The sequence below is a fragment of the Tyto alba genome, unplaced genomic scaffold (assembly GCF_018691265.1).
Source record: "Tyto alba isolate M040663 unplaced genomic scaffold, T.alba_DEE_v4.0 Super-Scaffold_7, whole genome shotgun sequence".
Lineage (NCBI taxonomy): Eukaryota > Metazoa > Chordata > Aves > Strigiformes > Tytonidae > Tyto > Tyto alba.
The window spans coordinates 904,286-931,845 of NW_024881328.1; the positions used below are offsets into that span (position 1 = coordinate 904,286).

General features: G+C 60.0%; 2 protein-coding genes across 2 annotated transcripts; one reads left to right on the forward strand and one right to left on the reverse strand.

Moving 5' to 3' along the window:
- The first annotated feature begins 210 nt into the window (after nucleotides 1-210).
- ERMN (ermin) lies at nucleotides 211-4,164 on the forward strand. The gene is made up of 3 exons (XM_042783919.1): nucleotides 211-817; nucleotides 1,133-1,219; nucleotides 3,284-4,164. The coding sequence occupies exons 1-3, from the start codon at nucleotides 580-582 to the stop codon at nucleotides 3,727-3,729; spliced, it is 771 nt and encodes a 256-aa protein (XP_042639853.1). The 5' UTR covers nucleotides 211-579; the 3' UTR covers nucleotides 3,730-4,164.
- A 5,162-nt stretch (nucleotides 4,165-9,326) lies between these two features.
- On the reverse strand, nucleotides 9,327-26,535 carry GALNT5 (polypeptide N-acetylgalactosaminyltransferase 5). Its single transcript, XM_042784385.1, has 11 exons — nucleotides 22,875-26,535; nucleotides 21,989-22,736; nucleotides 17,832-17,998; nucleotides 15,795-15,914; nucleotides 15,558-15,693; nucleotides 15,100-15,219; nucleotides 14,533-14,650; nucleotides 13,996-14,319; nucleotides 12,133-12,213; nucleotides 11,252-11,413; nucleotides 9,327-9,756 (listed from the first exon to the last, which is right to left on the reverse strand). The coding sequence occupies exons 1-11, from the start codon at nucleotides 23,083-23,085 to the stop codon at nucleotides 9,616-9,618; spliced, it is 2,328 nt and encodes a 775-aa protein (XP_042640319.1). The 5' UTR covers nucleotides 23,086-26,535; the 3' UTR covers nucleotides 9,327-9,615.
- Between the last annotated feature and the right edge of the window lie 1,025 nt (nucleotides 26,536-27,560).

Below are 27,560 nucleotides of genomic sequence, written 5' to 3' on the forward strand. Positions count from 1 at the left end.
CCCATTGTCCGGCCGGCGGCTCGGCGCGGTTTATCGCCGCGCGAGCCCGGTGGGGAATGTTAAGCGGGTTTAGGTGGCAGCGGCGCTGCGGAAGGCGGTCACCCTCCGGGGATTAGGGGTCAGAACAATCGTCCCTGTGACCAGGCCGAGACACAAAGGGCCATTGTGCCGGGAGCACAAAAATCTCTCTTTATTACCGCGGGGCTGACATGCTGAAAGACCCGCTCTCCGTGCCAGCACAAAAGCTTCCTTGCCTCAGATTGTTTGTTTATGCAAATTAAAACGGTGCGTTTAATTATGCAACGGGCCGAGGCTCAGCAGCCAGCGAGGTGCTGATTGGATCGCCCCGTGGCCAGAGCCCGCGGGCAAGCCCTGGCCACACCGCGGGCGCGCCCGCGGACCCCGCTCTGCCCCAGCGCCCGCGGGAGAGGAGACGCGCCTGGAGCCTCGGCGCAGGGGAGCAAAACCCCCGGGGGCGGAAGGGGTGAGGAGTAGCTCTCCCCGCCCCGGGGTGCAGGAGCGGGGCCCCCCGAGCTCCACGGCCCCGGTCGGCGGGCACGGCCCGGCCCGGCCCTCGGCATGACAGAAGAAATCCCAGCGGCATCCAGCATGCCCGAGTGCAACGGGAGCGTACCCCCGGAGAAGGGCCCGCTCCAGGTCGTCGGTGTCATCGATGAAATAGCAAAATCCACCGGGACGGTTCCTTATGCGAATGCAGAAACGAGCCCTGACGCTCCGCCTGCGGAAGAAAATCAGGAGGAAAATAGAAATTCATTGGCAGCTCGTGGGGAATTTGATGGAGAGAAGCAATGCGAAGGTAAAGTATGAGGCTGCCTTCCTTTAAGTGTTTGGCACGAGAAGCTCCGTTTCATGGATAGCCTTACAAATAGCAGGATGTCCTACGTGTGTTAGTCAAAACTCCTAACCTATGGTAGTTGTAACAGTAACTCAGAATAATCCAGAGTTAGGGACAAATTTGAGCTAGCAGTTTCACAGGATGCAATGAAAAGTATGTAACTAAAGAAACAAGCAAGTTTTTAATCCGCTCTGAAAATCTACTGCCAATCTAAAACCTAATTATCATCACTAACTACTCCATCAGTCTGTTCTTTCTGCTTTGTATTTCCCAAAGAAAAGCGAGAGGAAAACGATGGGACACTACAGCAGGGATCAGCCGAGATCCAGGACACGGGGGCTGAGGGCCAGGCACCGGAGGAAGGTGAGTGCTGTGTGACGTGAGGCTTCCCCGAAGCATAGCCACGAGTGGCCTTCAAAGACAAAGACATACAGGTGGTGGCTATTGTTTTCGAATTCGGTCAGACCGTTGTATTCTGGGGAGCGGTGGCTCGCGTCTCATCAGCAGAGGTGCCTCACCCTAGAAAACACGGCCGGTACCTTTGTTCCTGAGGGTTGCGCGTGGCTCCGTGACCACGGGGGTATTACAGCACCGTGGGGTTTTCAGCCCGGAGATCTCCATCAGCCTGGGGGGGCTGGGCGATGCTTTATGTTCCGCCCCACGCAGGGGAGCTCAGAGGATAACCCCAGGGGGGCTGTTAGTCAAAAATGGGTGGCCTCAAGACCCAAATCTTTTCCTGCCTGAACCAGCAAGTGTCTAAGTCCCCCCGACACCCAAAAAATTGCTCTCCTAACCGTCTGCTCCTGGGTCTCAACCTGCTCATTCCTAGATAAAAATGGTAAAACCAGTTGACTGGAGCCAGGGCTGGACCTCGCACCAGTCTCCTGCGGTGAGCAGGGCGGCAAGATAAAATGTATTGAATAGATATATGCAGACAGATGAACAGATTTTATTATACTATGCAAAATGCAGCCACTCCTCCGAAAAAGGAGGAGCATTTTATTGAGTATTATTAAAGGAGGAAAGCTGCGTCTCTCTGCCAGCGGGCGCTCAGCACTGCTGCCCTTCGGCGCGTCCCAGCCCCGGGCTCTCGGCCCTTTGGCGTTGGGGCTCCGACCCGGCGGGGGCACAGGGCTCTGCTCCCCGGCACCCCGCAGCCCTCCCGGCATTACACGGCCTCCTGGCTGCAGTAAGTTGGTATTTTCTATATGTCAGCTGCCACATAAATACAAAACCCTTCCTTGGGGAAGAGCAGGTTAACAACCCAGAGGAGCTGTCGCAGCCCTGGCCAAGCCAGTGCTGTCTAATGTAGCTCAAAAAGATGTACGGGCCACGGCCTGTAAACAGGAACTTTGCTTTGATTAAGGAAAGGAACAAATACGTGAACACTTGTCACGGGCAAAATAATATTTCATAGCAACTGCATAGGTTGTGAGAAGGTGAATCATGGTGGAGGCTTTTCCACTTGGAGTTGACATCCATCTTCCAGCTGTGTTGCTTTATGAGTGCACAATAAAACCTATTAAACGATCTTGCATAGCCCCCCCCCCCCCCCCTCCCCAAGCCACGAGCACTTTATCTCTAAATTGCAGGCAGCTTTTTAGTACCTTACCAGTTTAGACTAATTAATACTCAGGACCCCACAGGCAAAATGTGGAATAGACCATTTGTCGCGACACTAAAGCGCCATTTAGCGCAGAGACGTGCGGGACAGCACAAATAGGACATTGCCATCTCAGCCTGGCCGGCCACCTCGGGGGGAGGGACACGTCCCAGGGGGGGCCGTGCCGGGGTGCCCCCGCATCCCTTCCCCTCCTGCCCGGCACGGCGGGCACAGCCAGCCCCCAGCACCGAGCCGCGGGGAGACGGGACCCTCCGCTCCCCTGGCGGGGGGGGTGGTGGTGGTGTCTGCCCTGTGGGGAGGGGGCAGCAACCCCAAAATGGGGCGTTTGAGCCCAGCAGCTCGCCAAGGCCGTGGCCAGAGAGCTTCGGGAAAGGCGGCAGTGCCCTGTGTCAGACGTTTGCCGGCTGTGGGGATGGGGGGGCCGGAGCTGACCTGGTGCCGGGGTGCAGGGGGGGCTGCTGTGCTGCGATTCCCTCCCCGAGGCTCGGCCACGGGCAGCTGCATCGCCTCACCTTTCAAAGGAGGGACGTGGGGGGCTCCGTGGGAAAATTGGTGCAAAAGAGACGGGCATTAAGAGGTTGCAAGGGCGGGCGGCCTTAAGCGGCGAGGTGGGGACTGGAGGAAGCTTTTCTAAAGGCGAGCATCCGCGGGGATGGGGGCTCGGCGCGGGGCACCCCGCAGATGGGCGCTTGGGTGGCCGGGGCTGGGGGCTCAGCAAGAGCGGTGCTGCAGCCGGAGCGGGTGCGGGGGATGCGGGTGGTGCTGAGCCCCTCCTCGCCCGCGCTCCCTCTGTGTTGCTGCAGGGCCGGGCAGCGAGGGGACGTCTGCGGGCAGCGGGGAGCGAGAGCTGGAGGCTGGCGGGGGGGCGGCGGGGACCCCCCCAGCCAGCGGCGACGGGAGAGGGAGCGCAGCCGAGGAGGAGGAGGAGGAGGAGGTGGAGGAGGAGGAGGAGGAGGAGGAAGAGGAGGAGGAGGACACTGAAGAGGATGAAGTTCAGGTGATTGAAATGAAGAAGAACAGCGAGGCGGCCTGTCTAAAGCAGCAAGAGAGCGGCAAGGAGGCATCTCCCCCAGCCAGCCCCCGCTGCAACTCCCAGGTGGAGAAACCGGGGGAGCAGCCCAGCCTGGGGAAAAAAAATGATATCTCCAGACACAGCTATTCCCGATACAACACAATCTCCTACCGGAGGATTAGAAAAGGAAACACCAAACAGCGAATTGATGAATTTGAATCCATGATGCACTTATAAACTGAGGTGGAGAATTGCTTAACAAGCCGAGCGTTCACTCTGGTTTTGGGTTTTCTTTTTTCTTTACCCCAAGACATGTCTCTTCACACAACACGAGGTCCCTGCTTTTTTCCTTTTTGTATATGATTTCATAATACACTGTGAAAATTTAACATCTTCGCTTTGGCAGCAGGCAGAGGCATCCATAGCGCAGGAAAATAAATAATCAGTTTGCTAAATGTAATACCATTTGATTTAAAGTTTATCTTCTTGTTTTCTATCCAACTTTTGTAACTCTGTTCAAACAATAGGATGTCTTGCACTGGCCGGGACTCCTCTCGCTGCTGACACGCGCGGGGGCCATGCCGTCAGCCGTGCTGGCAATGAGTTGCCAGCGCAGCAGCGCGGTGGCACCGGCCAGGGCAGCGTCAGTAATAAAAGAGACGACTGTTTGCAGCCGCAGCGTGCTCTGTCTTGCTGTCCGTCCGCGCCGGCGCCTCCCGCCAGCGACCGGCCCGGGGGACGGCGAGCCACCGGCGCTCGCGGGCAGGTGCTGCTCGGCAGGGATTTAAAAAGACGAGAAGCGTCACGGCCCCCGGCCCCCCGCCGCCGTCCCTAACGCCTCTGGTCGCAGCCCCAGCCGCTGCTGGGGACGAAGCAGCTCCTCTTCCTCCCCGCCCGGCCCAGGGGCAGAGGCAGCCCTGGGGGGTGGTCCCGGGGCCGGCGGCACGGCCGGGCTCTGGGCCAGCCGGGGGGCTGGCCGCGGTTTATCCACTGGGCGTGCAGGTGCCTCGGGGTTCACCTGGCAAAACGGCCACTGCCAGAAACCTGCATTTTCCAACTCTCTCTTACGTGCGTTCTTGACTTTCACGCTAAGCTTAGACGCAAAATGTTACAGAATTTTTTGCCAAAGGCGGGCAAATTTTATGCATAATTTGTTCTTGTGTCAACTGAACACAACCCTTCTCCATTTTTAAAAACTTCCGTGTAACTACAGTATTGTTGATGCAGTCCTTTTTAAACTATTTTACAGGCAGATTTGTTTTGAATCGGGACTAAGCTTTGTAAATGTCATCCCAGAAAGTGCCTGGGAGAGTTGAGCGCAGCCGGCAAAGGGAGAGGAGGGAAGAGCAAGGTGAGGCTCTGACTTCGGCTGCAGCGGCCTCCTTCTGCCGTAAGCGCTTTCTTAAGGATTAGCTTTACATCTCCAGCAGCACTGAATATCGTTTTGACGTTTCTTGTGCTACATAAAGGCAATTATTTATTGGCAACGTGAAAATAATAAACGGCGATTCTGTATTGTACAAACCAGACACAGCCCTCATTGTGCTATTCAGCCTTGTTTGTTCGCTCTTTGGTTTGGGGAAGTTCAGAGGTTTGCTTGTATGAACTTATACTGGGGGTTTGTTTGCGGGCTGGCAGCGGCCCCCCCCCCGGCCCCCCCGCTCCTCTCGCAGGGGTGCCCGTAAGAGCAGCACGTCGCTCGGAGAGACGTGACCCTCGCCCGGCCTTTTCGGTGACTTTGCCGAGGTTTGGGGGTGGCAAAGTGCTGTGGCGCGGGGGAAGGTCCTGGCGCAGCGCAGGCACCCGGTGGGGCGGAACGCCCGAGCTGGAGGGTTTCCCCACGCCCCCCCGGGGCGAGGGGAGCGGGAGCCGGAGAGGCAGCAGCGTTCCGTGGCCCGGCCGGTCGTGACTCCCGTCTGCTCCGGGGAATCGTGTGGCCGAGCCCCCGGTGCCCGTGTGCTGCCCGGCCGGACAGCCCCCTGCTCGCTGCCCGCGCCCCGGGCCCGCTTTAGCAAAAGGCTGATTTTTTCTTTCCCTCCTTTTATCATACGTCTGTCTGTAACAGTTTTTATCATTTGGCCTATACCCTAGGTGACAGTTAAAATAGTTTCCAGACTTTTGGGGCAAGCGCAGGGATGAGACGCTTGGAGGCAGTGGGCTCGGGTTCCAGCTCAGTGTGGAGTCTCGCTGAGACTTTCAGGAAACTTGGTCTAGTTTTTTACTTCTCTTGGAAAGCGGTGCTTGAGCCGCTGAGAACCGCAGCTCCCTCCCTTGCTGTCCTTGGGAGCTGCAGAAATAAAATTCAAAGTCCTGGGATGCTGTAGGAGCCCGAGGGCCTGTCCTGCAAACACCCCAGGTCTCGGCCAGCCCCAGGGTGGGTGGGTGCGGTGTGAACACGGGGGTCTACAGGCACCGAGTGGGCAGGACCCACGGCCTGAGCTTGTCCTCTGTGCCGCAGGCAGCATGCAGGCAGGTTGCAGGCAGGTTGCAGGCAGCATGCAGGCAGTGTGCAGGCAGGTTGCAGGCAGGTTGCAGGCAGCATGCAGGCAGGTTGCAGGCAGTTCACAGGCAGGTTGCAGGCAGCATGCAGGCAGCGTGCAGGCAGGTTGCAGGCAGGTTGCAGGCAGAGTGCAGGCAGAGTGCAGGCAGGTTGCAGGCAGGTTGCAGGCAGATTGCAGGCAGCGTGCAGGCAGGTTGCAGGCAGGTTGCAGGCAGATTGCAGGCAGGTTGCAGGCAGTTCACAGGCAGGTTGCAGGCAGAGTGCAGGCAGAGTGCAGGCAGGTTGCAGGCAGGTTGCAGGCAGATTGCAGGCAGCGTGCAGGCAGGTTGCAGGCAGTTCACAGGCAGAGTGCAGGCAGGTTGCAGGCAGGTTGCAGGCAGCGTGCAGGCAGGTTGCAGGCAGATTGCAGGCAGGTTGCAGGCAGTTCACAGGCAGGTTGCAGGCAGAGTGCAGGCAGAGTGCAGGCAGGTTGCAGGCAGGTTGCAGGCAGATTGCAGGCAGCGTGCAGGCAGGTTGCAGGCAGTTCACAGGCAGAGTGCAGGCAGGTTGCAGGCAGGTTGCAGGCAGCGTGCAGGCAGGTTGCAGGCAGCGTGCAGGCAGGTTGCAGGCAGTTCACAGGCAGGTTGCAGGCAGCGTGCAGGCAGGTTGCAGGCAGCATGCAGGCAGCGTGCAGGCAGGTTGCAGGCAGCGTGCAGGCAGCATGCAGGCAGGTTGCAGGCAGGTTGCAGGCAGCGTGCAGGCAGCATGCAGGCAGGTTGCAGGCAGCGTGCAGGCAGGTTGCAGGCAGGTTGCAGGCAGGTTGCAGGCAGGTTGCAGGCAGGTTGCAGCAGGCAGGTCAGCACCGGAGCCGTTCCGAGGGCCGTGGCACTTCCCACCCGCTGCTGCACGGTGCCGGCCCGGCTCTGGGAGCCGCTCGGGCAGCGCCGTGCGCTGAGCTTGAACGGGAACTAAACCCCTTCGGCGGGGACTTGGCCAGCTGCCCCAACAGCTGCAGCAGCTGCAGGGCACAGCACCCAGCTCCAGCTGCGCCGCTGCCGGCGCCAACGGAGCCCTGGCCGGGCGATGGGAGCACCGCCGGGAACCGGGAGAAATCGGTGGCTTACAGGTTCTTCCTGGGGTGACGCTTTGCAGTTCAGCCTGGCAGTAACTGGGGCAGGACAGCCCCTAGAAATGGTAGAAGTCAGTCAGAAACAGAGTTAACACACAGGGCTCAGAGGAAGAAGCTTCATCTCTTACCATTTATTCCCTTATTTGAAACTTTTTTTTTTTTTTTTCAAACAAAGCAAATGGGCCCTCCAGCCGTGGCCACTCGGATTGAGAGCACTTTGCTGATGGAAGCACAGCACGACCTGCCCCGTGTTTGCTCTCGCCTGGCAAAGCTGCGCCCGCTTCCCAGTGCCGACCCTGGGGACGATGGCCACTCCGTCCCCGGCCCGAGCGCCGGCCCTTCCCACCCGCGCTGCCTTCCTCCCGTTCCTTAACGCTCCCAAAGCCCGCCCGGCCCCAAAACCTCTGGCGCACCCGTCACTGGAGACGGGAAAAGGAGCAGGCAGCGCTCCGGGGACGAGCTGGATGCCCATTGCCACGGCTGCCGAGCGTGCTCGAAAAAAATGCTCTTGTTTCGGGAAGACTGGGCTGACTGGTACAATCTGGACGCTTCTCAACATTGTGTAGCAGCGGCCGCAGCTCGCTGCCAGCACCCCGAAGGCACGGTCTGGTCTTTAAGCAAAAGATACCGCAGTGGAAGTGAGCGTTTACCGGGATGGGGAATCAGTGCACGTGGCAAGCCTGGCGATAGGACGTGAGCGGGGCACACGGCCGTTGGGTGCCTGCTCGGTGACAGGTGATTGAATGTCAGCAAACAGAATTTGATGAAATTCACGCTCCTGATAGAAGATGACTGCACAAACAGCCTCTGCGTCATTTTTCTGATGGTGACTGCAGGCTAGCTGCACTGAAGAGAATCGGGCAGACAGTTGGAACAGAAGGCAACTGGAAGAATCTGTTGGGCCAGTCAGTATTTTGGCAGACTCAGCCTGCCAGCATGATCCACCACGTGAGAGGTAACGTTTTGCCGGGGCCTTCTGAGGAGTCAAAGGAGAGGTTCAAGGGGGTTTGTGAACGCGGGATGGCGGGGGCTGGGCTCGATGCTCAGCCCGGCGCATCGCTGGCAGCTCGTGCCGAAGCCCCTCGCCCCTGCACAGGGCAGTGGGGCAGGAGGGGAAGCGCTGGTGCCCCTGTGACACCGCGGCCGTGGGGGGAGCGGCCCCACAGCCGGGACTGCTGAGCAGAAACGGGGGAAGAAACTCTGCCTGGGATGCACTGGTGTTACCTACCATGGATCTCACCGTCCTGCCACAGCAGAGTTCAGCCTCCTGTCAAATCTGCCCCTTCAAAAGCTGGTGGTGGCTTTTGGAGATAAAAGGCTTCACAGCGAGAGAAAACTTTGCCTGTGACTGAGTTCAGAGGGACTTCAGGTGTGAGGAGCCTGCGTGGCGCCGGGCGAGGGCTCGCCGTGCTGCAGCCACCTCTGCAACGGGCCCTGTGACACGCGCGTGTGTGCACACACACACGTGCGCACACGCACACACACACGTGCACACACGTGCACACACACGTGCACACACACACACGCACACGCACGCTGGTGTCCTGCAGCCCTCTTTGGGGACAAGCCCTGCTGCCCCGCGGGCCGCGCTTGGGGGGTGCGGGATGTCCTGCCGGGGGTCTGTGCCGGCGACGGGGCGAGCAGGCGGCGCTTCCCTTGGGAGAGCGCTCCAGGAGCAGGGCCAGCCGCCCCGCTCGGGGCTGCACCGAGCACCGCCAGGCCCCGGCACCTGCACGGGCTGAGGACAACACCGGTGGTCCCGGGGGAGCCCCCCCAAAGCCACGTCAGCCCCAGGGTGGGGGCGAGGTGCTCCCCGGCTCGCCTTGCCCGCGGCTCCCCTCACCTCCCAGCACACGTGTCCTCGCCGTCCCTGCGCTCGCTGCCTCTTCCACAGCCCCCAGTCTGCCTCGTCTGCTGGGTGCCTTATCGACCCACATTTGCCTCCCATTATTAAAAGGCGGCTTTCTCGATAAGCCATCGATTCCTAACGGAACCCTGATACTCATCTGCCAGAGGCAACGGGTCCCACAGGGCAGGATCCTGTGGCCAGACCCAGCACGGGCATGTCGGATGGATTTTTTTTAATGCATCGGTCAATAAACTTCCATTTTCTGCGGAAGAATAAGCAGCCCGATTTGCTGTTTACAGACTACAGAGCCCTGGAAGTATTTCTGTAGCTTATGCTGGTGTCCTGGGGGAACCGATAAAGGTTTGCTTGCAGTAGGATGGGGAACGTCAGAAAATATTTCCATTTAATAATACAGAAAATTATTTGAGTTTTTTGCCAAAGTCTCCCACAGTGAGGGAAAAACACGCCTATCTGCCTCAGACATCGCTAAACCAGATGTGCTGCTCTTGCTATTCTGGTCTCTCAGTATGCTGGTTTAAATTACGTATTTCAATTATCATTTGGAAATGAACTTCCAGTTCTGTAATTGCTGTCACAAGTCTCACAGATGTCCTTGCTGAATTCACAAGATGACAACACGGCGCTTCTGGTTCAACCGTGTTCCCTTCAGTCCGCGTAGTAATTGCCAAACTGCCACTTCTGGTAAGGATTCGCAGAGTCACAGGCATTCACCCTCGGGGCTTTGTGAGAGGGATCCACTTCCAAGCAGGTGGGCTGCTGGAGGTGCTCCCAGATGATGTGCTGGGTCTGCAGGGGAGACAGAGAGGGCTTCAGGCAGGCCGAGGCTTCGGGGCTGCTGCAGCAACAGCTCCGTTTGCCCTCCGGGAAAGTTTGGTTCTTTATGGTGAGCCCCCTCTTTCACATTTTGCTGACACACAAGATCTCTTTGCTGACTTACAGCGACGCCTGGGTGGGCTCCAGAGCCTGTACCTGCTGCTGAGCCGGGCTCACACCACACCTCCTGCGCGCCCTGCCTTCTCGCTCGCTGGAAGGATTTGTTCCCTCACTGTCCGAGCAGCAATTACCACGCAAAGGAAATCACTCCAGCTGGTACTTGCTACACAGGGGAACGTACAGCAGGAGACCGATTTCTGTACTCTGGAGTTCCTTGGCTGATTAACCCAAAGCACATTTACTGAGCTGAAAAGGATGTTAGGTAATTCGGCACTGAAGTTCAAATGCTGGGGCAGTCAGTGAGAGCCTGAGAGATCCCCACCCTTCTGCTTTTCACATCGCCTGGGCTTTATCTACTTAACCCACGGGGCCAGCGCGGCGATGCCGCAGGTGCCGCCGAAGGGAAGGGAGGTTTCCGTGTCACCGCCAAGCACCGCAGCGTCTCCTGTGAGCAGCCGCTTAAAACCTGGATTAAACACCCCTGCGCCGACACGCGGAGCGTAGTCTGGGCAAGAGCTGGATCTCTGTGCATCCGGTAAACGCACTTCACACCACCAACGCGCCACGGTGCCCGTGGCACCGGGGGAAGGTGACGCGCGGCCGGCGAGCTGCCCTTCACCGCTCCCGCTGCCGGCACCAGGCACGGCGGGTGGAACCACAGCGACCGCGGCTGCTGGTCCCCAGCGAGCCTGTCGGGGCCCGGCCCTTCGGGCGGGCAGCCCCGGCCCCCGCCGTGCCCGGCAGCCTCTGCCAGGACCACCCAGCACACCTCAGGGGGCCCGAGGCGAGCTGTGCCGGCACCCGTAACGCTGCCTGGGCTCCTAAGTGGGTGACGGTTCTCAGGGATTTTTCACAAACACCCCGGCCTTCGCCAGCCTCGGCGTCGCGGCGCTTTGGGTCTCAAAGTTTCAGTTTTTCAGACTAAAGAGGAACGGGAGCTTGTCGATGAGCGTGTAACTTAGCTACATTTTTTCTTTCTTAATTTAAGAGTATTTCTTTTTTAAATAGAAAGGATCCAATTTCATAGCATTTTGGACGACTACTTACACCAGGCTGACAGAGGTGCAGTCGTGACTCTCTTATTTTTTGCAAGAGGAATAAATGCAAGTGCCCGTTCTTTTTCTTTTCGTAAATTCCTCCTTTTGAAAAGGACGGTGAGCCGAGTGCCGGTCGGTATGCAGCCACCTCCCTGCAGGCGCTACCGGCGGTGCCGGCCGCTCGGGCCGACGCGACCCAACGCGCGCCCCTGCTCCCGGGGGGCCCCGCGGGCGAGGGCACGGCCGCGCCCGCATCGTGCCAACCTAACCCGGGGGGCTCGGGGCCGCGGCGGGGGCTGCGCCCCACTCACCAGCTCGGGCTGGAAGGCGGCCAGCGACCGGTGCAGCCAGGCCAGGCTGCGGCTCCCGCCCCGGCAGCGGCGCAGACCCGGCGCTCCCGCGGCGCCCGCCGGGCTGACGCAGAGCTCGCCGTGCTGGATCAGCCTCAGCCAGGTGTAGTTGAACTTCTGGTGCTGTGGGGAGAGACGGGGAGAGCTGGGACCCCCCCGCGCCTCCCCTTGGCCGGGCTGGCTGCGCGGGGATGGCGAGGGCGCCCCGGCAGCGGCTCTCCTCGCCCTCCACCTCCGGGGGAAAGCCGCGATCCATGGGAAGATCTTTCCTGTGGATCTGCAGAGCTAAAAAGCCCAGGAGAGCCCCAGCGCTGGCTCTGGGGGCAGCTCCTGCCGCGGCAGCCCAGACCCCAAACCCAAAGGCTGCATGCTCCTCTGCCCTGCCACCCCCCCGGGGCTGCACGCCAGCGCTGGGGTGCAAATGGATAAACCCCCACCCGTGCCAGACCCCCACCCACGTGCGGGCCCGCGCCAGCGGCGAGCAATCTGCAGGGACTGCCTCAGAAACGCTGCCCGGGATGGAAGGGAAAGCTTGTCTACAGCGGCTGCTTCCCATCGAGCGACAGACTGCGACTCTGTTGCGCAGCAGCACACAAAACCCGGCCTTGTCTCGAAACGGGTCTCCTCATTTTCTCATCGGGTTTATCAAACTTTCCTATTCCAGCTCGGTTTGCTGGCTCTGGGGTTGTTGCTTGCCTGCAGGCTTTGCAAACGAAAGGCAACCCCTGCCCCTCGCTGCTCCCAGGTGTCACCCAGCCGTGTCCCCCGCGGGCACGGGGAGGTGCAGGGGCTCTATGCCATGCACTAAAAACGGCATTACAGAGTCTGCAGGGTATCCTTACCTTGCTGTTAACATCACACTCCTCAAGAGCTAGAGTGGCATTTTCCACAGCGATGCATCTTGCCGAGGCTACGTTAAGAAGCTAGAAAATAGTACCAAAATGCAAATTTAGACATAGATTCCCAAGGAGGAGGAGAGGCTGTTTCACTGCAGTTAGCCTGCTGGGGTCACAGGACACTGATGGCTACTGCCCGCTTCACGGAGCGAAGCAGAGAAGCTGTGGCACAGCCCTCGGAGGGTGTGTAAATGCACATCTGGCCCATTACACCTCTTGCTACCAAGAGAAGCTTGAAACTAGCCATTTCCAGAACCACTGGTCTTCTCTTTGCTCTCCCTCCCTGCAGCCGTCCCTCACCGGTGAGCCGGCACCCCGAAACCTCCGGACCACGCTCTGCCAGCCTGACCCGGTTACGCTCCTCGGCCTCCCAGCCGGCGTGGGACTCGTGGGCGCAAGACGGAGGATTTAATCCAAAATGGACATTTTGGTGGTTTGTGCTCACTGACCCCCCCGGCGCAGGCTTCACCTGCGCTGGAGCACTGGCTCTGCCCGGCTGCCGCCAGCGCAGGGGAAAGGCGGGTTTCTGCTGCGCTCTGCCGGCAGCACAGCACCGCTACAAACCCTGCCTGCGCCTGGCCCTGAGCCCCGAGCCCTGCCTGTGCCTGCTCCTGCTCCTGAGCCCTGCCTGCTCCTGCTCCTGACCCCTGCCTGCTCCTGAGCCCTGCCTGGTCCTGCTCCTGAGTCCTGCCTGCTCCTGGTCCTGAGCCCTGACTGCTTCGGGTCCTGAGCCCTGCCTGTGCCTGGTCCTGCTCCTGAGTCCTGCCTGTGCCTGCTCCTGAGTCCTGCCTGCTCCTGGTCCTGAGCCCTGACTGCTTCGGGTCCTGAGCCCTGAGCACTGCTCCCTGCCTGCTCCTGCTCCTGAGCCCTGCCTGCTCCTGGTCCGAGCCCTGCCTGCTCCTGGTCCTGATCCTGATCCCTGCCTGTGCCTGCTCCTGGTCCTGAGTCCTGCCTGTGCCTGGTCCTGGTCCTGAGCCCTGCCTGCTCCTGGTCTGAGCCCTGAGCCCTGCCTGGTCCTGAGCCCCGAGCCCTGCCTGGTCCTGAGCCCCGAGACCTGCCTGCTCCTGGTCCTGATCCTGAGCCCTGCCTGTGCCTTGTCCTGAGCCCTGCCTGCTCCTGGTCCTGAGCACTGCTCCCTGCCTGCTCCTGGTCCTGAGCCCTGCCTGCTCCTGCTCCTGGTCCTGAGCGCTGCTCCCTGCCTGCTCCTGGTCCTGATCCCTGAGTGCTGCTCCCTGCCTGTGCCTGGTCCTGGTCCTGAGCACTGTTCCCTGCCTGCTCCTGGTCCTGAGCCCTGCCTGTGCCTGGTCCTGGTCCTGATCCTGAGCCCTGCCTGCTCCTGGTCCTGAGCCCTGCCTGTGCCTGGTCCTGGTCCTGAGCCCTGCCTGTGCCTGCTCCTGGTCCTGAGTCCTGAGCCCTGCCTGCTCCTGGTCCTGAGCACTGCCTGTGCCTGCTCCTGGTCCTGAGCCCTGCCTGCTCCTGCTCCTGGTCCTGAGCCCTGCCTGCTCCTGGTCCTGCACACTGAGCCCTGCCTGCACCTGCCTGCGCTGCCCAGGCCCGGCTAACCCCCCCTGCCCCCCCTCCAAGGGCATTTCTCTCTCCTGCCACGGGCAAACCGCCGGGCGGTGGGGAGGGCGCTGGGTCCCGCCCTGGCACCCCCCGGCCGTGGCTGCTGCACGGGCTCAGCTCGGCGGCTGCTTCAACACCGAACCGGCTCTGCGACGGGGAATCGCCCCTCGGAACTGCGGCCTGTTTCTTCATAACAACTGGAAACGTACTTCATGAGGGACAGCAAGTCATTCGGCTACGTACCAGCCCGCTGGCTTTAACCAGGGGAGCTTCCAGGTCCGGGTAGACGTTCTCCAGGTACCACCGGAAACTTTTGCACTGGAGCTTCTTTCGCAGCTGGATTTGTTGAGTGAGGTTGCCGACATCCAGGTTTTTCAAGACTAAGTGGTAAGCGTGGCCGTAGAATAACTCCTTGTACTCATCCAGCCAGACCTCCGCAACACGGGCCAAGTTCCTCTCCACTGTCCTCACCCGATCTTTCGGGAAGGAATAAGGATTGTCGTTCCTGAAAATGTGCCCAACTCTGGAGCACGGAACAATCTCAATCTCTCCTCCACACATCCAGACCTGAGAAACAGAGGTTGCTTTGATGGAAACACGGGCAAGTGTTGGGTGTTGGCTTTGTGCAAGCCAGAAAAGAAGCAGAGGAGTAAGTGGACTGCCCGGAGGGACGGGATGTCCAGCACGGGGCTGCCCCAGGGGCCCCCGGCTGAGCCCCATCACCCAAGCCAGGCTGGCACGGGTGCAGGCGTGCGGCACAGGCTGCCAAGAGCGACGTACCTTGAATGAAATCTCCATATTTTCACCTCCCCAGACATCCAGTCCTGGGTCGTATGTTCCCAGCTCAAAAAAGTACTTTTTATCGATGGAAAACAGCCCACCTGCCATGACTGGGCACCTGGGAACAGAGAAGCCACACGGCACGTCAGCCGCCCGGGAAGCGCCGTCCCCTTCCCCTCGCCCGGGTGAGGGAATCCTTGCGAGGCTGCGGGCTAAATGCTGGGGGACGGGGACGGAGCCTTCACTTACAGAGACAGCACGGACCACCCGGTCTGGCACTTCGCCGCGGGCTGACAGATGCAACGGTAAAACAGATGGTATTTGGGTGGTTTTACCCAGGCTGAAAGCCGTCACGGGGCATGGGAGGGAAACATGCAACGGTACGTCCCCCCGAAATGCCGGCGGTACAGTGAGGGGTGAGCCGAGCCCACGTCTGGGGAGGTCACTGCCCACCGTGACCACTGCCTCTGCCGTCCGTACGAGCAAAGGAACATTTGGCCCGGAAGGGGCCTTTGTTCCTAAATTATTAGCAGTTTGGCTCACAGCGCTCTCATCTTTTTTTTTTACCTTATTATATCAGTTTCCTTGATGTTATTTTTCTCAATGACCTCTTGTGGAATCTGCTTCCATCCAAAATTCATCGGCCAAGTGAAAATCCCACGCTGAAAGTTGTCCACGGTCATGTAACTAAACAGGGAAAAGATCAGGATGAGTAATTCTGAGTCACATTCCTGATTGAAATGTCAACCTTAATGAGTGAAGATGATATCTGTACATAATCAAAACGGGACTTTAGCGGGTTTCATCAGGAATCCTCTTCGCGTGCCAGAAGTCACGAAAAAGGGAAGAGGTGTGTGTGATAAATGGGGGCGCCACGTCCACTGCTAATGGCAATTCCTGGTGCAGAGCGACGTGAGGGCCCCCCGCTAAGGCCGGTTCGGGGGCCCGGCCCTGCGCCACGGAGAGGCCGTGCGCGAGGCGCCGGCACGGCCCCGGGGGTTCCGCGGGGGCGCGCGCCGCCTCACCTCATGTCCCTGTCGCTGATGACCTCGATGACGGGGCAGGCCACCTTGGCCCGGCTCAGGCGGACCCTCTCCAGCAGCGGCTCCAGCCACCCCACGTTGCACTCCACGTGCGAGTCCAGGAACGTCAGGACGGCGCCTGCGGCGGGGGCCGGGGCGGCATCAGGCCTCGGGCAACCCCGGCCCCCCGCCACGCCGAGGGGGGGCCCAGACCTGGCTGTAAAGCAGCCCCCATCCTACCTTTGGCCACCTCCGCTCCCGCCAGCCTGGCCCGGATCAGGCCATGCCTCTCCTTGAGGCGGAGGATCTTCACCTTTGGGAACCGCGACATGTATCTGTCCAGCTTCTCCTTGAGGTATTCTGCAGAGGAGGAGGAGGAGAGGCTGACTTACGCGTTTCACACCCGCTTCCAGGGTGAAAAGCAGCGGGCGGATTTTCCCTGGCGGCATCTCCAGGCACACCAGGGTCTGGGGGGGGGGGCGAACATCTGGGCGCAGCTGCGGTGCACGAGCCTGCCCTCCGGCGAAGCCCCCCGCCGTCTCGGGCTGACGCTGAGGAGCACAACCATCTCTGCTGGAGCCGCCTCCCCCCGCGCTCTGCGACGGCTCGGGGTTCGGTGCCGGGGGGTCGCCACGGGCTGCCCGGGCTCTGGCCCCCCCAAAGGAGGGCCCGCGGGTGCTGGCACCATCCCCTGCTCCCCGCATCAGCACAAACCCCGCCGACGCAGCAAAGGGGGACCCGCACCTGGTGCCGGGTGATCGCTGCACATAGGAGACACAGAAAGGGGAGGGCAGCCAGTGCGGGGCTCTTGGAGACAGGCCATGAGCAAATCCCCAGTGGCCTCACTTGGGTGGTTCGCGATCCACACCAGGCACCGAACAATTGTTCCAAGACTCCAAAATGATTTTTTTTTTCCTTCATTGCACTATAATTTCAGTTAAGATCTTGTTGTGAATTGTTCTTCCTTGCCTAAAAAAATATTTTTTTTGTGCTCTACAAACTTCTCGACATGAAGCACCACACCTAACGACCCAGCGCGGGTTTAAACTGCACGAGGGTTTGCTGTGGCACATCCCTCCTTCTCAGGTTGCTTTTCTCATGGATCCCCGTGGCTGCGGAGGCAGCTGGTGGTAAACTCTCCGGATAAAGAAGGTGTGAGAAAGGTGGCTGGGGGGGACTAGAGAGCCGGGCTGCCCCGTTCGTGGGCAGTTTCCCTCTGGCAGAGGAGCCCACGAGCCTCTGCTGCGGTGCTGCGGCCGCTGCTCCAAGCACTGCATTTGGAAACAGCCACCCACTGACATCCTTCCCTCCGAGGGGCTTCACTGATACTCTGCTTCTCTCCAGGACAAGGTAACCGCTTGCATTTCAAAAGCCAGTTAAAAGCTTTGAAAGGCTCCGAAGGTGAAACATTTGTGGGCACGTTTGCTGCAGGTTACTGCTGCTGCAGCTTGGGTTACAGCAACGCCGAGCACCAAGCTCCGCCGGCCGTAATTCACCCACACCCGGGAGGTTTTGGTTGCAAACCCAGTGCTTCAGGTGTTCGCTGGCTAAGGAGCAGAGACAAAGGGAAGCCACAGGGAGATAGGAAACTTGAAAAAATGCTTTTGAGGGAAAACGGTATGAACACGTTTGAATGATTATTTTAAAAATGAGCAAACTGAGGCTCTTTTCTCTTCTTTGCACCTACTGCCTCGTTGCATTGTAGGCTCGTGGCAAGCGTGGCATGAGCTGTGAAGTTTGTGTGAGACAGCACCTTCCCTGAAGAACCAGCACTCGGAAAATTACATCATTCCTGAATTTTTAAGAGCCAAAGCGTTACAAAGTGGAGGTCCCATGCCACCCGCAACGCCTGAGCACGCAGGCACAGCCGCTGCGCACACGCCGGTGCCCGGCTCTCCGCTTTTTTTTTCAGTAGGACCGAGCTCCCCGGTGCCCCCGGCCTCCGGCACGCGTGCGAAGCAGCGCACGGCCAGCGTAAACTCAGCGACGGGCAGCTGCTTCCGTGAGCTGGGATGGGAGAGGCTGAGTGAGCGATAAAGTCTGGCAGGGTGTCAGGAGAGAGCCGCGGCTCGCTCCACCACAGCCACCCCCCGGTGCCCATCTGGCCGCCGATCCCCCTCATCTGGAAGGACAGCAGCGCGCTGGGGACGCGCTTCAATACATCAAAAGGAGAAAATGCAATTTCTCTCTACTCTTCCGAATTGAATTACAGCGTACAAATTGCATTTTGGCCTCAAGTTATATCAGTTTCATAAAGGTAGAAGAAGCTGCACCTACCTTTAGTGCTGAAGTCGTCCACCAAAATGACTTCTTCAATCAGATGCGGAGGGGATCTGCTGAGGACGCTGTGAACGGAGCGGAGGAGGGTGGACCAAACTTCGTCCACGAAGCACATGATGATGGTGGTGGTCGGGAGGTCGTCGTGAACCCGCTGCTCGGAGCACCTGCAACAGCAACAGGGGCTCACAGGCCATGGCCAGCTGCGCTCCTGAAAATCTCCAGGCTGCGGGTTTTCTGGGAAAGCGCGCAGGGAGGGGGGAAATGCCAAATGTGAAATATGGCAGCAAACCCCTGAGATGGGATTTTGTCAGGAGAGGGAGCAGAGGGGTGAGCAGAGGGGGGGGGGGATGACATGACAGTCCCCACCCAGCCCCAGGGCCCCTCTCCTGAGCAGCCCCAAGGGACGGGATGTGTTCACTCCTTTCTAACAGGGACCTCTTTTTAACTCCCTACCCCCGGGCCGTAACACCTCCTCTCCACGAGCAAAGAGTGCAACGGCCACAGCCAGGCTGGTCCCAGCCCTGCACCGCTGCTCGCCGGGACTCCTGCGGGGAAAGGATCCCGCGATGCTCCGAGCACCCCCGGGACTTGGGATCCCGGGCTGCGTGAAACAACCTCGTCGAAAGAAAAGAATCGGTATTATGTTCAAAAAGCAAGGAAACAGCCGTTTATTTCCACGAAGGGTCACTCGGCACAGCGGCTTGTCGAGCACGCGGACAGCGAGGAAGCGTCGCCCAGTCGAACTTCTGCACCTCGCTCCGGGAGTCACGGAGGATTGGAAAACATTCAAGCGTCCAAATTTCTTCTACGAAGGTCCCGGCGGGTCCCCTCCCTGAGTGCCCTGTGCCTCACGCCCTGGGCACCCCCAGCTCCCCAGGGCCACCCCGTGCCCGAGCCCCGAGCGACGCCTGCCTCCCTCGCCAACAGCCAGCGGCGCGCACCCGCGGACCCGGGCAGTGAGAAGCTTCCTCCCGTGTCTACGGCTTTGTCCCTTCATCCTGTGACAGCCAAAACCGCGACGGCTGGGTCAGGCCTCTGTCTTCAGTGTTCGAACAAAAGCTCGACCAGCAGCTTTGCCCGTCTGCCGTTTGCAATTCAAGCGGGGCTTTGCTGCGAGCCCGGGGGAGCGGGGGGCTCCCTCCACTCTCCTATCCCCGAGTGGATCGCCAGGCCTGCGGGACACGCGCTCCTCTCCCCCAGCCTGCCTGGTTTACCCCAGAACAGCCACGAGTTGCTGGGACTTGCTTTCTCTCTCTTGTCAGTAAGCTGCAGCCTGCTAGCAGGTTTTTCTCTCTTGTCCTCCCAGAGCAGACCTCCTGCAGGCAGGACAGGCACCAGCCTATCTGCAGGTGGAGAAAATTAATTTCTCAGTGATGACTCAAAACAGGCAGAAAACAGGGACAGGTACATGGGAGCGTACGGAAAAATAACTTCTTTCTTTTTCTTCTGTCTCAGTGCACGGGCCCTCGGGTTTGGCTGGTGTTGGGTCAGATGCTGATGCCAGGGCAGCGCACAGCTCAGACCATGTGGCGCCTTGAAGAAAATTCAAAGCATTTCAGGTCTTCACAGCTGATCGGAAGTGTTCTGGGTAAGTGAAAATAACCCCAGAGTTACTCTCTGTTGCAATCCTTGGGACGTGTCTTTCCTTCTCCTTCCATAGCCTGGCTCAGGTCGGGCAGCGGGCAGGGCTGGCGCAGCGGGGGGGGGACGTGCTGTTCGAAATGGGCTGGTTGGGCACCACAGGGGTGCTGGCCCCTGGCAACGGGACCTCTCTGCGGCGCGGGTTGGGCATGCTGGTGGGACTCCGAGAGAAGGCAGGGGCTGAACTTGCCGCTTGCAAGAAGTAGACAGGACGAGGGACAGCTAAACTAGGAGAAAAGAGGTGAACTGTAGCTGCTACAGCGAACCCAAGGAGGCAGCTCACGGCGGGAGGAGGGACAGAGGCCATGGATAAGGCAGGAGACGGCTGCTGAGCACCACACCTTTCATTGCACCGAGAGAGGGATGTGAGAGAAGCTGAGAAAAAGCAGCCGAGACCCAAGCCGTGAAGGCTGCGTGCGGCCAGGCAGCACCAGCCATGAGGACTCTTCTCTTTCGCCCCTTCGTTCGCAGCACATGGCTCCTGGCCAAAGCCGGAGTGTGCCTGGGGCAGCTGGAAAGCATCCGTGCGAGGGCGATGGGAAACCTCAAACTGGGGAACATCTTCTCCCTTCTTGCCTAAAAAAGTACAATTTCTAGGCAGAGTGCAATGGGTTTGTTATTGTTGACCCCCAGCTAAAAATATTGCACAATGTCCTGTGTGAGTTATCTTTGCTAACTATATACGTATATGTACATACATATATTTTTTGAGATATATGCGTATGTAATACTTAATATATATAACCAGTATTAAGTAAAAGTCAAATCCTTTTGAAATTCCACCTCAAAATAGGCCTTTAAACAAAACCAGCCCACAGCTGTTACGTTCTGTCGACATCACCCTGAAAGCCAGCAGAACATCGGTTCTTAAGCTGCTAAAGTTGCTTTGGGAAAACGTCACCTCAGATCCGCTGCCCCCGAGCTAACCAACCCAGACTGCACCGTGTCACGCAGCAGGCGATGGTTTTTTTGCCGGGCCAGGAAATCCGGGTCTCTGTCTAAACCCAGATAACCCGAGTGTCCTGGAGAAGCTACGACGGCAGCCTGGGCACCGCTCAGAGGCCGCCGGGACCTTTGCTGCCGGCGCTGGGGCGCAGGGCCCCCGACCCGGGCTCTGCTGGGGGTGCTTCCTGCAAGCCCCCTGGCCACCCCCCGGCCCCCACCCGCCCAGCTTGGGCACCTCGCTCCGCTGTGGTGGGACTCCTGCACGCAGCTTGGCAGGGCCACGGGGCTCGGCAAGCACCGGCACGGCAAGAAAAGCTTGGAAAGCAGCGCGCATTGCAAACAGACAGGCGGGTTGAAGGCTCTGGCAGGACAGGTTTCCCGTTGGCCAAATCTCAGTGGTCTAGTCCAGCCCTCCAGCAAGCATCAGGAGAGAAACTGGGGTCTAAGCCGGGAGAGGCTGGAAGGATCCAGCAAAAAAGTAACGTGCCGTTAGATCGCCGAGAGCTGCCAACAGCCGTTGCCGCGAGCTGGTCCTTACGGCCCCATTTCTGCTGTGCCAAGAGCCCGCGCGGGCTCCTGCCAGGGCCGGGGTGCCCAGGGGACCCCCCTTAGCCCCGTGCCCCACGTCCCCGGGCAGCGCCGGCAGGGACACAACCCTTTTTGGCCAAGGCGTTCCCGGTGACGCGCAGAGGGTGATGCCGTCACCTCCCGGGCGGGAGCGCGGCTCACCGGCGGCAGCCGGCGCTTGCGGGCGCTGCGGGGAGGCGGTTTCTGCTCCGCAGCTCCAGGGCTTCGCTGTCAAAGAGCAAACCACGGCGCTGTGCACTGTCCTGTGGGCTGGGGGACAAATCAGGGCACCACTCCCGTCCCCCCGGGGCCGTGGTCTGCGAGCGTGGGAAGAGGGGCACGGGAAGGTCTCTGCGCCGGGCAGGTCTCTCACCTACCAAGGGGCCGAGAGACGTTTGCAGCAGGAAAACCTGACTATACGAGACAAACCTGAACCTCCCTGCAGCTTGGCTGCTCCAGAGAGGGACCCTCCGTCCCTGTCCCCCTTCCGTCAGCAAGGCGCTGCCCACACCTCACCCTTTGCTTTTCCACGGGGACTATGGGAGGGAGCGTCTTATTTGAAGTGCAATGCTGAGATCGGCAGCCCCAGCCGCGCATTTCGTGGGGCCAGCTGCAACTGAACCACAGTTTCCTGAACTAAACCTCCGCGTCCCTCCTCGTGGGTGCCCCCCCCGGCCCGGGTACCGACCGCAGCGCTCCAAATGCACCAACACAGACACCAAACAGGGCTCAGCCTGATGAAAAAACGCTTTAAGGCGCGAAGAGGCCTGAGCCCCACGGCCCCCCCCCCTGTGCCCCAGCCCCTTTGCATGGCAGGGCTCTGCAGGGTAAGACGAGCCGCAGACCTTACCCCAGTTTTACGTTCAATAACGTTAAGGCAAAAGCCGCCTCATGGCTAGCAGGCACGGGGCAGAGGCCTCGGCGCACCCAGCCGCCCTCCCCGGAGCCACCGAGCAGGTTCCCAGGGGTGCAGGTGTTTGTGCAAGGGAAGCAGATCTTACCCGGCAGGCCTGGTGTCTGCTATGGCTCTGTCTACGGGGATCAAATCGCTGAGGTAGACGTTAAAGTTTCCTTCTTTCCATCGACTCTTTGCTTCTTCTTGTTTCTCGGCAGGGACTGCGGCAGGGCGCCCAAACTGGCCGGGAGCCCGGGGGTCTCTCGGGGCAAGCGTTGCATCCACGGACAAGACCCTGTGGGTTCCCGGGACGCCGCCTGGCCGCTCCTGCCCGTCGCTGCCCGTGGCCGGTGACCCGGGAGCTGCTCCCCGCGTCGTGCCCAGCGCCCAGCTCCAGCCGCCCGGCGCCGCAGCCCCGCCGACGGCGTTGGCGGCGCGGGCGCCGTCCCCGGCGCCGTTCGCGCGTCGCCCTTCTCGGCGCTTCGCCAGGTGCCCCGCGGAGTCGGGCTGGCGGGGGTTTACCCCCTCTTCGCTGCTAAGAACGAAGCGCTTTTCGGGGGGAGTCCCCTTCTCCCCCGCGCCCAGCCCCGCCGCCCGGGGTGCCAGGCCGGCCCCTCGCTGCCGGCTCCCGTTGGCGGCGAGTCCGGGTCCCTCGGCCGCCGCGCCCCCCAGCCCGGCCCGCCGTGCGGGCTCGCTGCCCGGGGGGGGCTCGGCGGGGTGCAGCCGGGGCTCCGGGGGGGTCGCCCGCCGCCCCGCGCCCCGCGTTACCCGCTGCTCCGCTGCCTTCGACGGGGCTCCGCTCGGCGCCGCCGCGCCCCCCCGCCTCGAGGCGGCCACCTCGAGGGCCAGCCGAGCCCCGGGGGGGGCGGCGGGGCGCTGCCCGGGGCCGGGCGGCGGCGGCGGGGCGGGGGGGGGGTCCCGGCGGGCCCCCCGCGTCCCCGCGCCCCTGCGGCGGCCGCGGCGGGGCCCGGGGGGGTCGGGGCGGGGGGTGCCCGGCGGCGGCTCGGGGTCGCCCCGCAGCCCCGCCCGCTGCTGCCCGCGGCCCGGCCCGCGCCCCGCCGCCTCCTTCAGCGGCCGCCCGCCCGCCTCGCCCGGGGAGAGCCGGAGCGCGGCCATGTCGAGGAGCAGCCACACGACCGAGGCGGCGAGGACGAACGCCAGCGCCCGGCCGCTGCCGCGGAACAGCCGCCGCAGCCCGTTCATCCCCGGGGCGGGGGGGGGGGGGGGGCAGCCCCGCCGCCGCTCGCCGGGCCCGCAGCGGGGGAGGCGGCCGGGGGCCGCCGTTGTTCTCGCCCCACCCCACCGCCCGCAGCTGTAACCCAACACCCGGCGCGGCCTCCCCCCTCCCCGGGGCGCCGGGCCGGGCTTGGGGGGGGGCGGGAGTGAGGACGGTCGTTGCGCGGGATGCCGGCGGCGTGGGTGTCCGTGGTTTATTGAGCCTCCCCCGCTGAGGGCGTGGGGGGTTTTCCCACGCACCCACGCCGGTTGCAGGGCGCAGGAGGAGCCGGGGACCCCCTCCACCCCCAGGCGTCAGCACCGGGGAGCGGGGACCCCCGCGGCCCCCCACGGTGTCCGGGCGGCGGGAGCGGTCCGTGGGCGTGGGGGGTGGTCGCGGCGAGCTCCGCATGCGGGGGGCAACCGCCCAACACCCCCGTGACGCGACCGCAGCGGCGGAGCAGACCCACGGCTCGGGGGACTCTGCTGTCCCGGCACTGCCGGGGGGGCTGGCGGCACGGAGCCGGGCCCCACGGCCCCACGGCCCCAGTGCAGGAGTGGGGGGACGGTGGCACTCGGCCTGGCGTCCTCTGCACGGTCACATTAAAGAGCTGCGAGGGCTGTTGTGACACGGGGGCATCAGCTGTGGAAACTCGGGGTACGGGCACTGAAGGGAGAGAGGGAAAAAAGCTGAGCTGGTCAGAATTTTGCAGCTCTCTCAAACTCTGGTATTAATAAATTTAAAAGGAATGTACGTTATCCCAAATAACAAAGCAGAATGTTTTTTTTTTAAACTAAAGGGCTCCAAACCAATGCGGTGCATATGAATATTGAAGAGAAATGAGTGGAAAAAACCCGATGTTCATACTTTAAAAGAATAGTCATTTCAAAGTCCAGCCCGTGGTAATATTATGAGATGAAAAACAAAAGAAATGGCAGTTGCGTTGTTTTTCCAAGGCTTTTCTTTGTAAAGCAAACTGCCCTCAGTCAGACGTGGCAGGCAGTTCTGATTTCAGCAGGGTTTGCCTGCGTGGACGGTGCATGCTCAAGGACTGTCGGAGTGCAGGCTAAGATTGCAAGAGGGCTGTTAAAAGGGGAAAAAAATCGAGTAGCTGTATGAGAGTAAGGAAGCTTGGAGTCAAGATTAAACTTAATGCATTCAGTTTAGAAATCCCAGTTTAAGGTAAACCACGGACTGGGGGTTCATTCTCCGTGCTGGCACTCTGTTTTTTCATTTCTGTTTGGGTTTCCGTCCTTGCGGTTCCTGGCGGGCTCCGGATCTGGGCTCGGGGGGCGCGACCCCCCGGGTGCTGTGCGGGGCCGCGCCGGCGGTGCTGAGCCCCCGGGCCCCGCGGGTTCCTCGCCCGGGCAGCCTTCTCCCCGTAGCTGGGCACAGCGCCGCAGGGCCAGCCCCGCGCCGGGCGGGGAGAGGCCCGGGCGTTCCGCCAAGCTCCGGCCTCTCCCTTACGAGTTACGCCAAAGCCATCGCTGCTTCGGTATGGTCAGGCACTCCCTCTGCTAGCTCCGCGCTTTGGCTCTCCTCCCTGGCAAGTGTAAATGTTCCAGATAGCTGAACAGATTCCTTGACACAAGACAGCTGCTTTTGCAGGGAGAGATTAATTTAATCAAGGCTACTCCATCATTAAAGTGATCTGAAGTGTCAGATGGAGAAGCACAGAAGCAAGCTAACTTGAAGATGAAAACGTTTTTTCCAGCCAGAAGTATCCCAGAAGATGAGGTAACATTGTAATAAATCACTCTGGGTTTCCATATAATACTTTAGGAATGTAAAAAAAAAAATGTTGTCCAAAGAGAAGTGAAGGAATGATCTCTTGCTAAAGCCTGGCTGACTCGATAAATTGTATGTCTTCTCTGGAGCATAAGAGACCGTGCAGTAGAAGACAACACAGTGGTCCACAAAGGGCAAGATTAGACACGTGTGGTCGCCCCTACCGTGGAGAGTACAAGGGCCCTTTTGGCTGACAACAACAGAAAACGGTGCAAACAGGTATCACAAAAAGCCATCAAGCTCCCCCTCTTCCATAAGGCAGGATCTGCTGTATCTTGATTACTTAATTGCTTCTCCATCATAGAGCACCCCGGTGTACTCCTCATGGCTATGGACACGTTAAGCAGATCAGGGTGAAAAAGACATTTGTTTAAAGGAACCTGCTCCGTGCATAGAAGGGGACAGCAGCAAAGCAGAAATATTTAAGCATGAATGCAAACAGAACTAGACCCAACAAGTAAAGATCTTCCTCAAAAACTGGTATATGTATTTGTGTGTACGTGTATGAAGCTGAACCTACGAATATAGCGAAGGTGATGCTAGAAACGATGTACCTTTAACCTGTGGGAGAACCTGCCAGAAGAGCAGGATGCCTTTCCTTGCTGTCACTGCAGCCGTGCGCGGGGCTGTGCTTTGCCGGGGAGGGGGGCCCGTGGCGCCGGGGTGTTTCTGCCGGGTTCTGGGAGCGTGGAGGGGGGGACGTCCCCGTGGGGCCAGGCCTGCGAGCCCAGCTGTGTCCCCGCGGCCGGGGCAGGTTTGGCTGGGCAACGCCTGGTCACGGCTGCAGTAGCTCAGGCTGCTCCATCGTCGGGTGCTTGAGGGCTGCCCACCGCCAACAGAAGCTATTTTAAATGAAGTACAGCCCAGTAGGTTAGATCTTCCTTATTTGACTTTTCACTAACTTTAACGCTTCCCTCCTGAGCACAGCAGCGCCAAGCTGTCTGCAGCCTGGCGTGATGTTCAGGAGAAATCTGGCAAATGATCCTTAATGAAAGCAAAAGGTACAAAACTGGGAAATCCTGACGGGAAAACAAGTGAGGAGGGGAGAAGAGAGCCCAGAGAAGAGCTGCATGGGCTGTCGCAGGTTAGCAGCCCGGCATGCCTCCCTGCGCTGCAGGCACCGAGGTGTCCGTCGTGTCGAGGTGGTTAAAATGTCACCAGGTCTGTCACCCTCCGGCTGGGACACTCCGTGCCTGTGGCAGGAGTTAGGAGAGGACTTCTGCCCGCAAAACTCTGGTCTCAGCTGCGACCGTGCTGCTGGACTCCCCGCGGGCAGGGCTGTGCCCCGTCGGCCCTTCCGAGCTGCGAGAGCTTCTCCGCAGCCCGCGAGGCAGCTCCTTCCCCTCTCGCCCAGGGCCCCGGGCATCTCGAACGGGGCAGCTCTCAGCGCGCGGGCTCTTCCCGCTTAGTTCGCATCACATCCTCGTCCACGTGCCCGGCGAGGAAACCATGTTTTTGTTTCTGAAATACAGCCATACCTACCAAACGTTAATAAACTAAAATACTAGGAAATTATTTGTGAATGATTTGTTCACTAAGTTCCGTTAGATACCAATTATATCAAGAGTGATATGATAAATCCCCCTCTCTCTGTCTGTGTGACCTCTCTGAGGTCCTGCTGGCTTTTGAATCTGCTAATTGACCTCGGTTGAATTTGACAGGAATATGATGTTAAGCACCCAAGCGGAGGAAGGAAACTCCCAGCTCAGCGCCCCGCTGAAGGGAAAGGAGAGTGCTCAGCTGCTACACGAGATATCGGAGGTCCCCCGCCGGCGGGGATGGACGCACAGACGCCGGCTGTCCTTCCCCGGGAGAGGCTGGCCAGGCGCAGCCGGGGACCGCGGCCACCACGACTCGTTCCATCGCTTCCCAGAGTCTCAGTTAATAACGCAAAGAGTTCCCACAAAACCTTGGTTCTGCCTGTCAGGTATTTTGCGCGGCTGGGGATACGTTTTTTCGCCCGTTTGCTGCCCGTGCTGAGGGCGTGTTGCCACGCAGCGCCGCAGAAGCTCTCGGGCGTCGCAGCCTTCGGCCAGCCCGAGCCGGCGCGTGTTTGCCGCCCTGGGCAGCACCGCAGGTGCCCAGACCCCGGACCCGGAGCCCCCGCGGTTTGCCAGGCGAGCCCTGGCAAGCGCTAGCCCTGCGGCGGGGGGCAGAGCCGGTTCTCGGTGCCTCCGGAAATGTTTGTGCTGCAGAAACAAACGTCGGCCATCCGCGTAGCTGAGAGCCTGCTCCCCGGCGCAAGCCACACCTTTCCATGCAAACACTCTCCGGATAAAAGTTGTTAATGCAGTGAAGTAGTAGGTGTGTGCGCTGTATAAACACAGATGCGTCCTACAGAATGTTGGCAAATCGCAGAGAAGCCTCAAAACTTGAATTAAGCCCCGGTGCTCGTGTAAGTGTCGAGGGGGTAGCTTCACCTTCACCGTGCATTTTGTGGACGGTCTGGTCCAGAAGTTACTGACTGTAACCTCCGTGCTGGGACATCTTATTTCTCTGACTATGGAGATTCAGTCAGTAAAAACTTAGCAAACGCTGAATTTAGAATCCCCTGGCAGTTCATCTGTACTGCCAGGGTATTTAGCGATTTTCTTAAAGTCTCCACACACAGCAATTATATGGTCAGATGAGAATAGAAACTTTGGCTTTGAAATAAAAGTTTATAGTCGTGTTC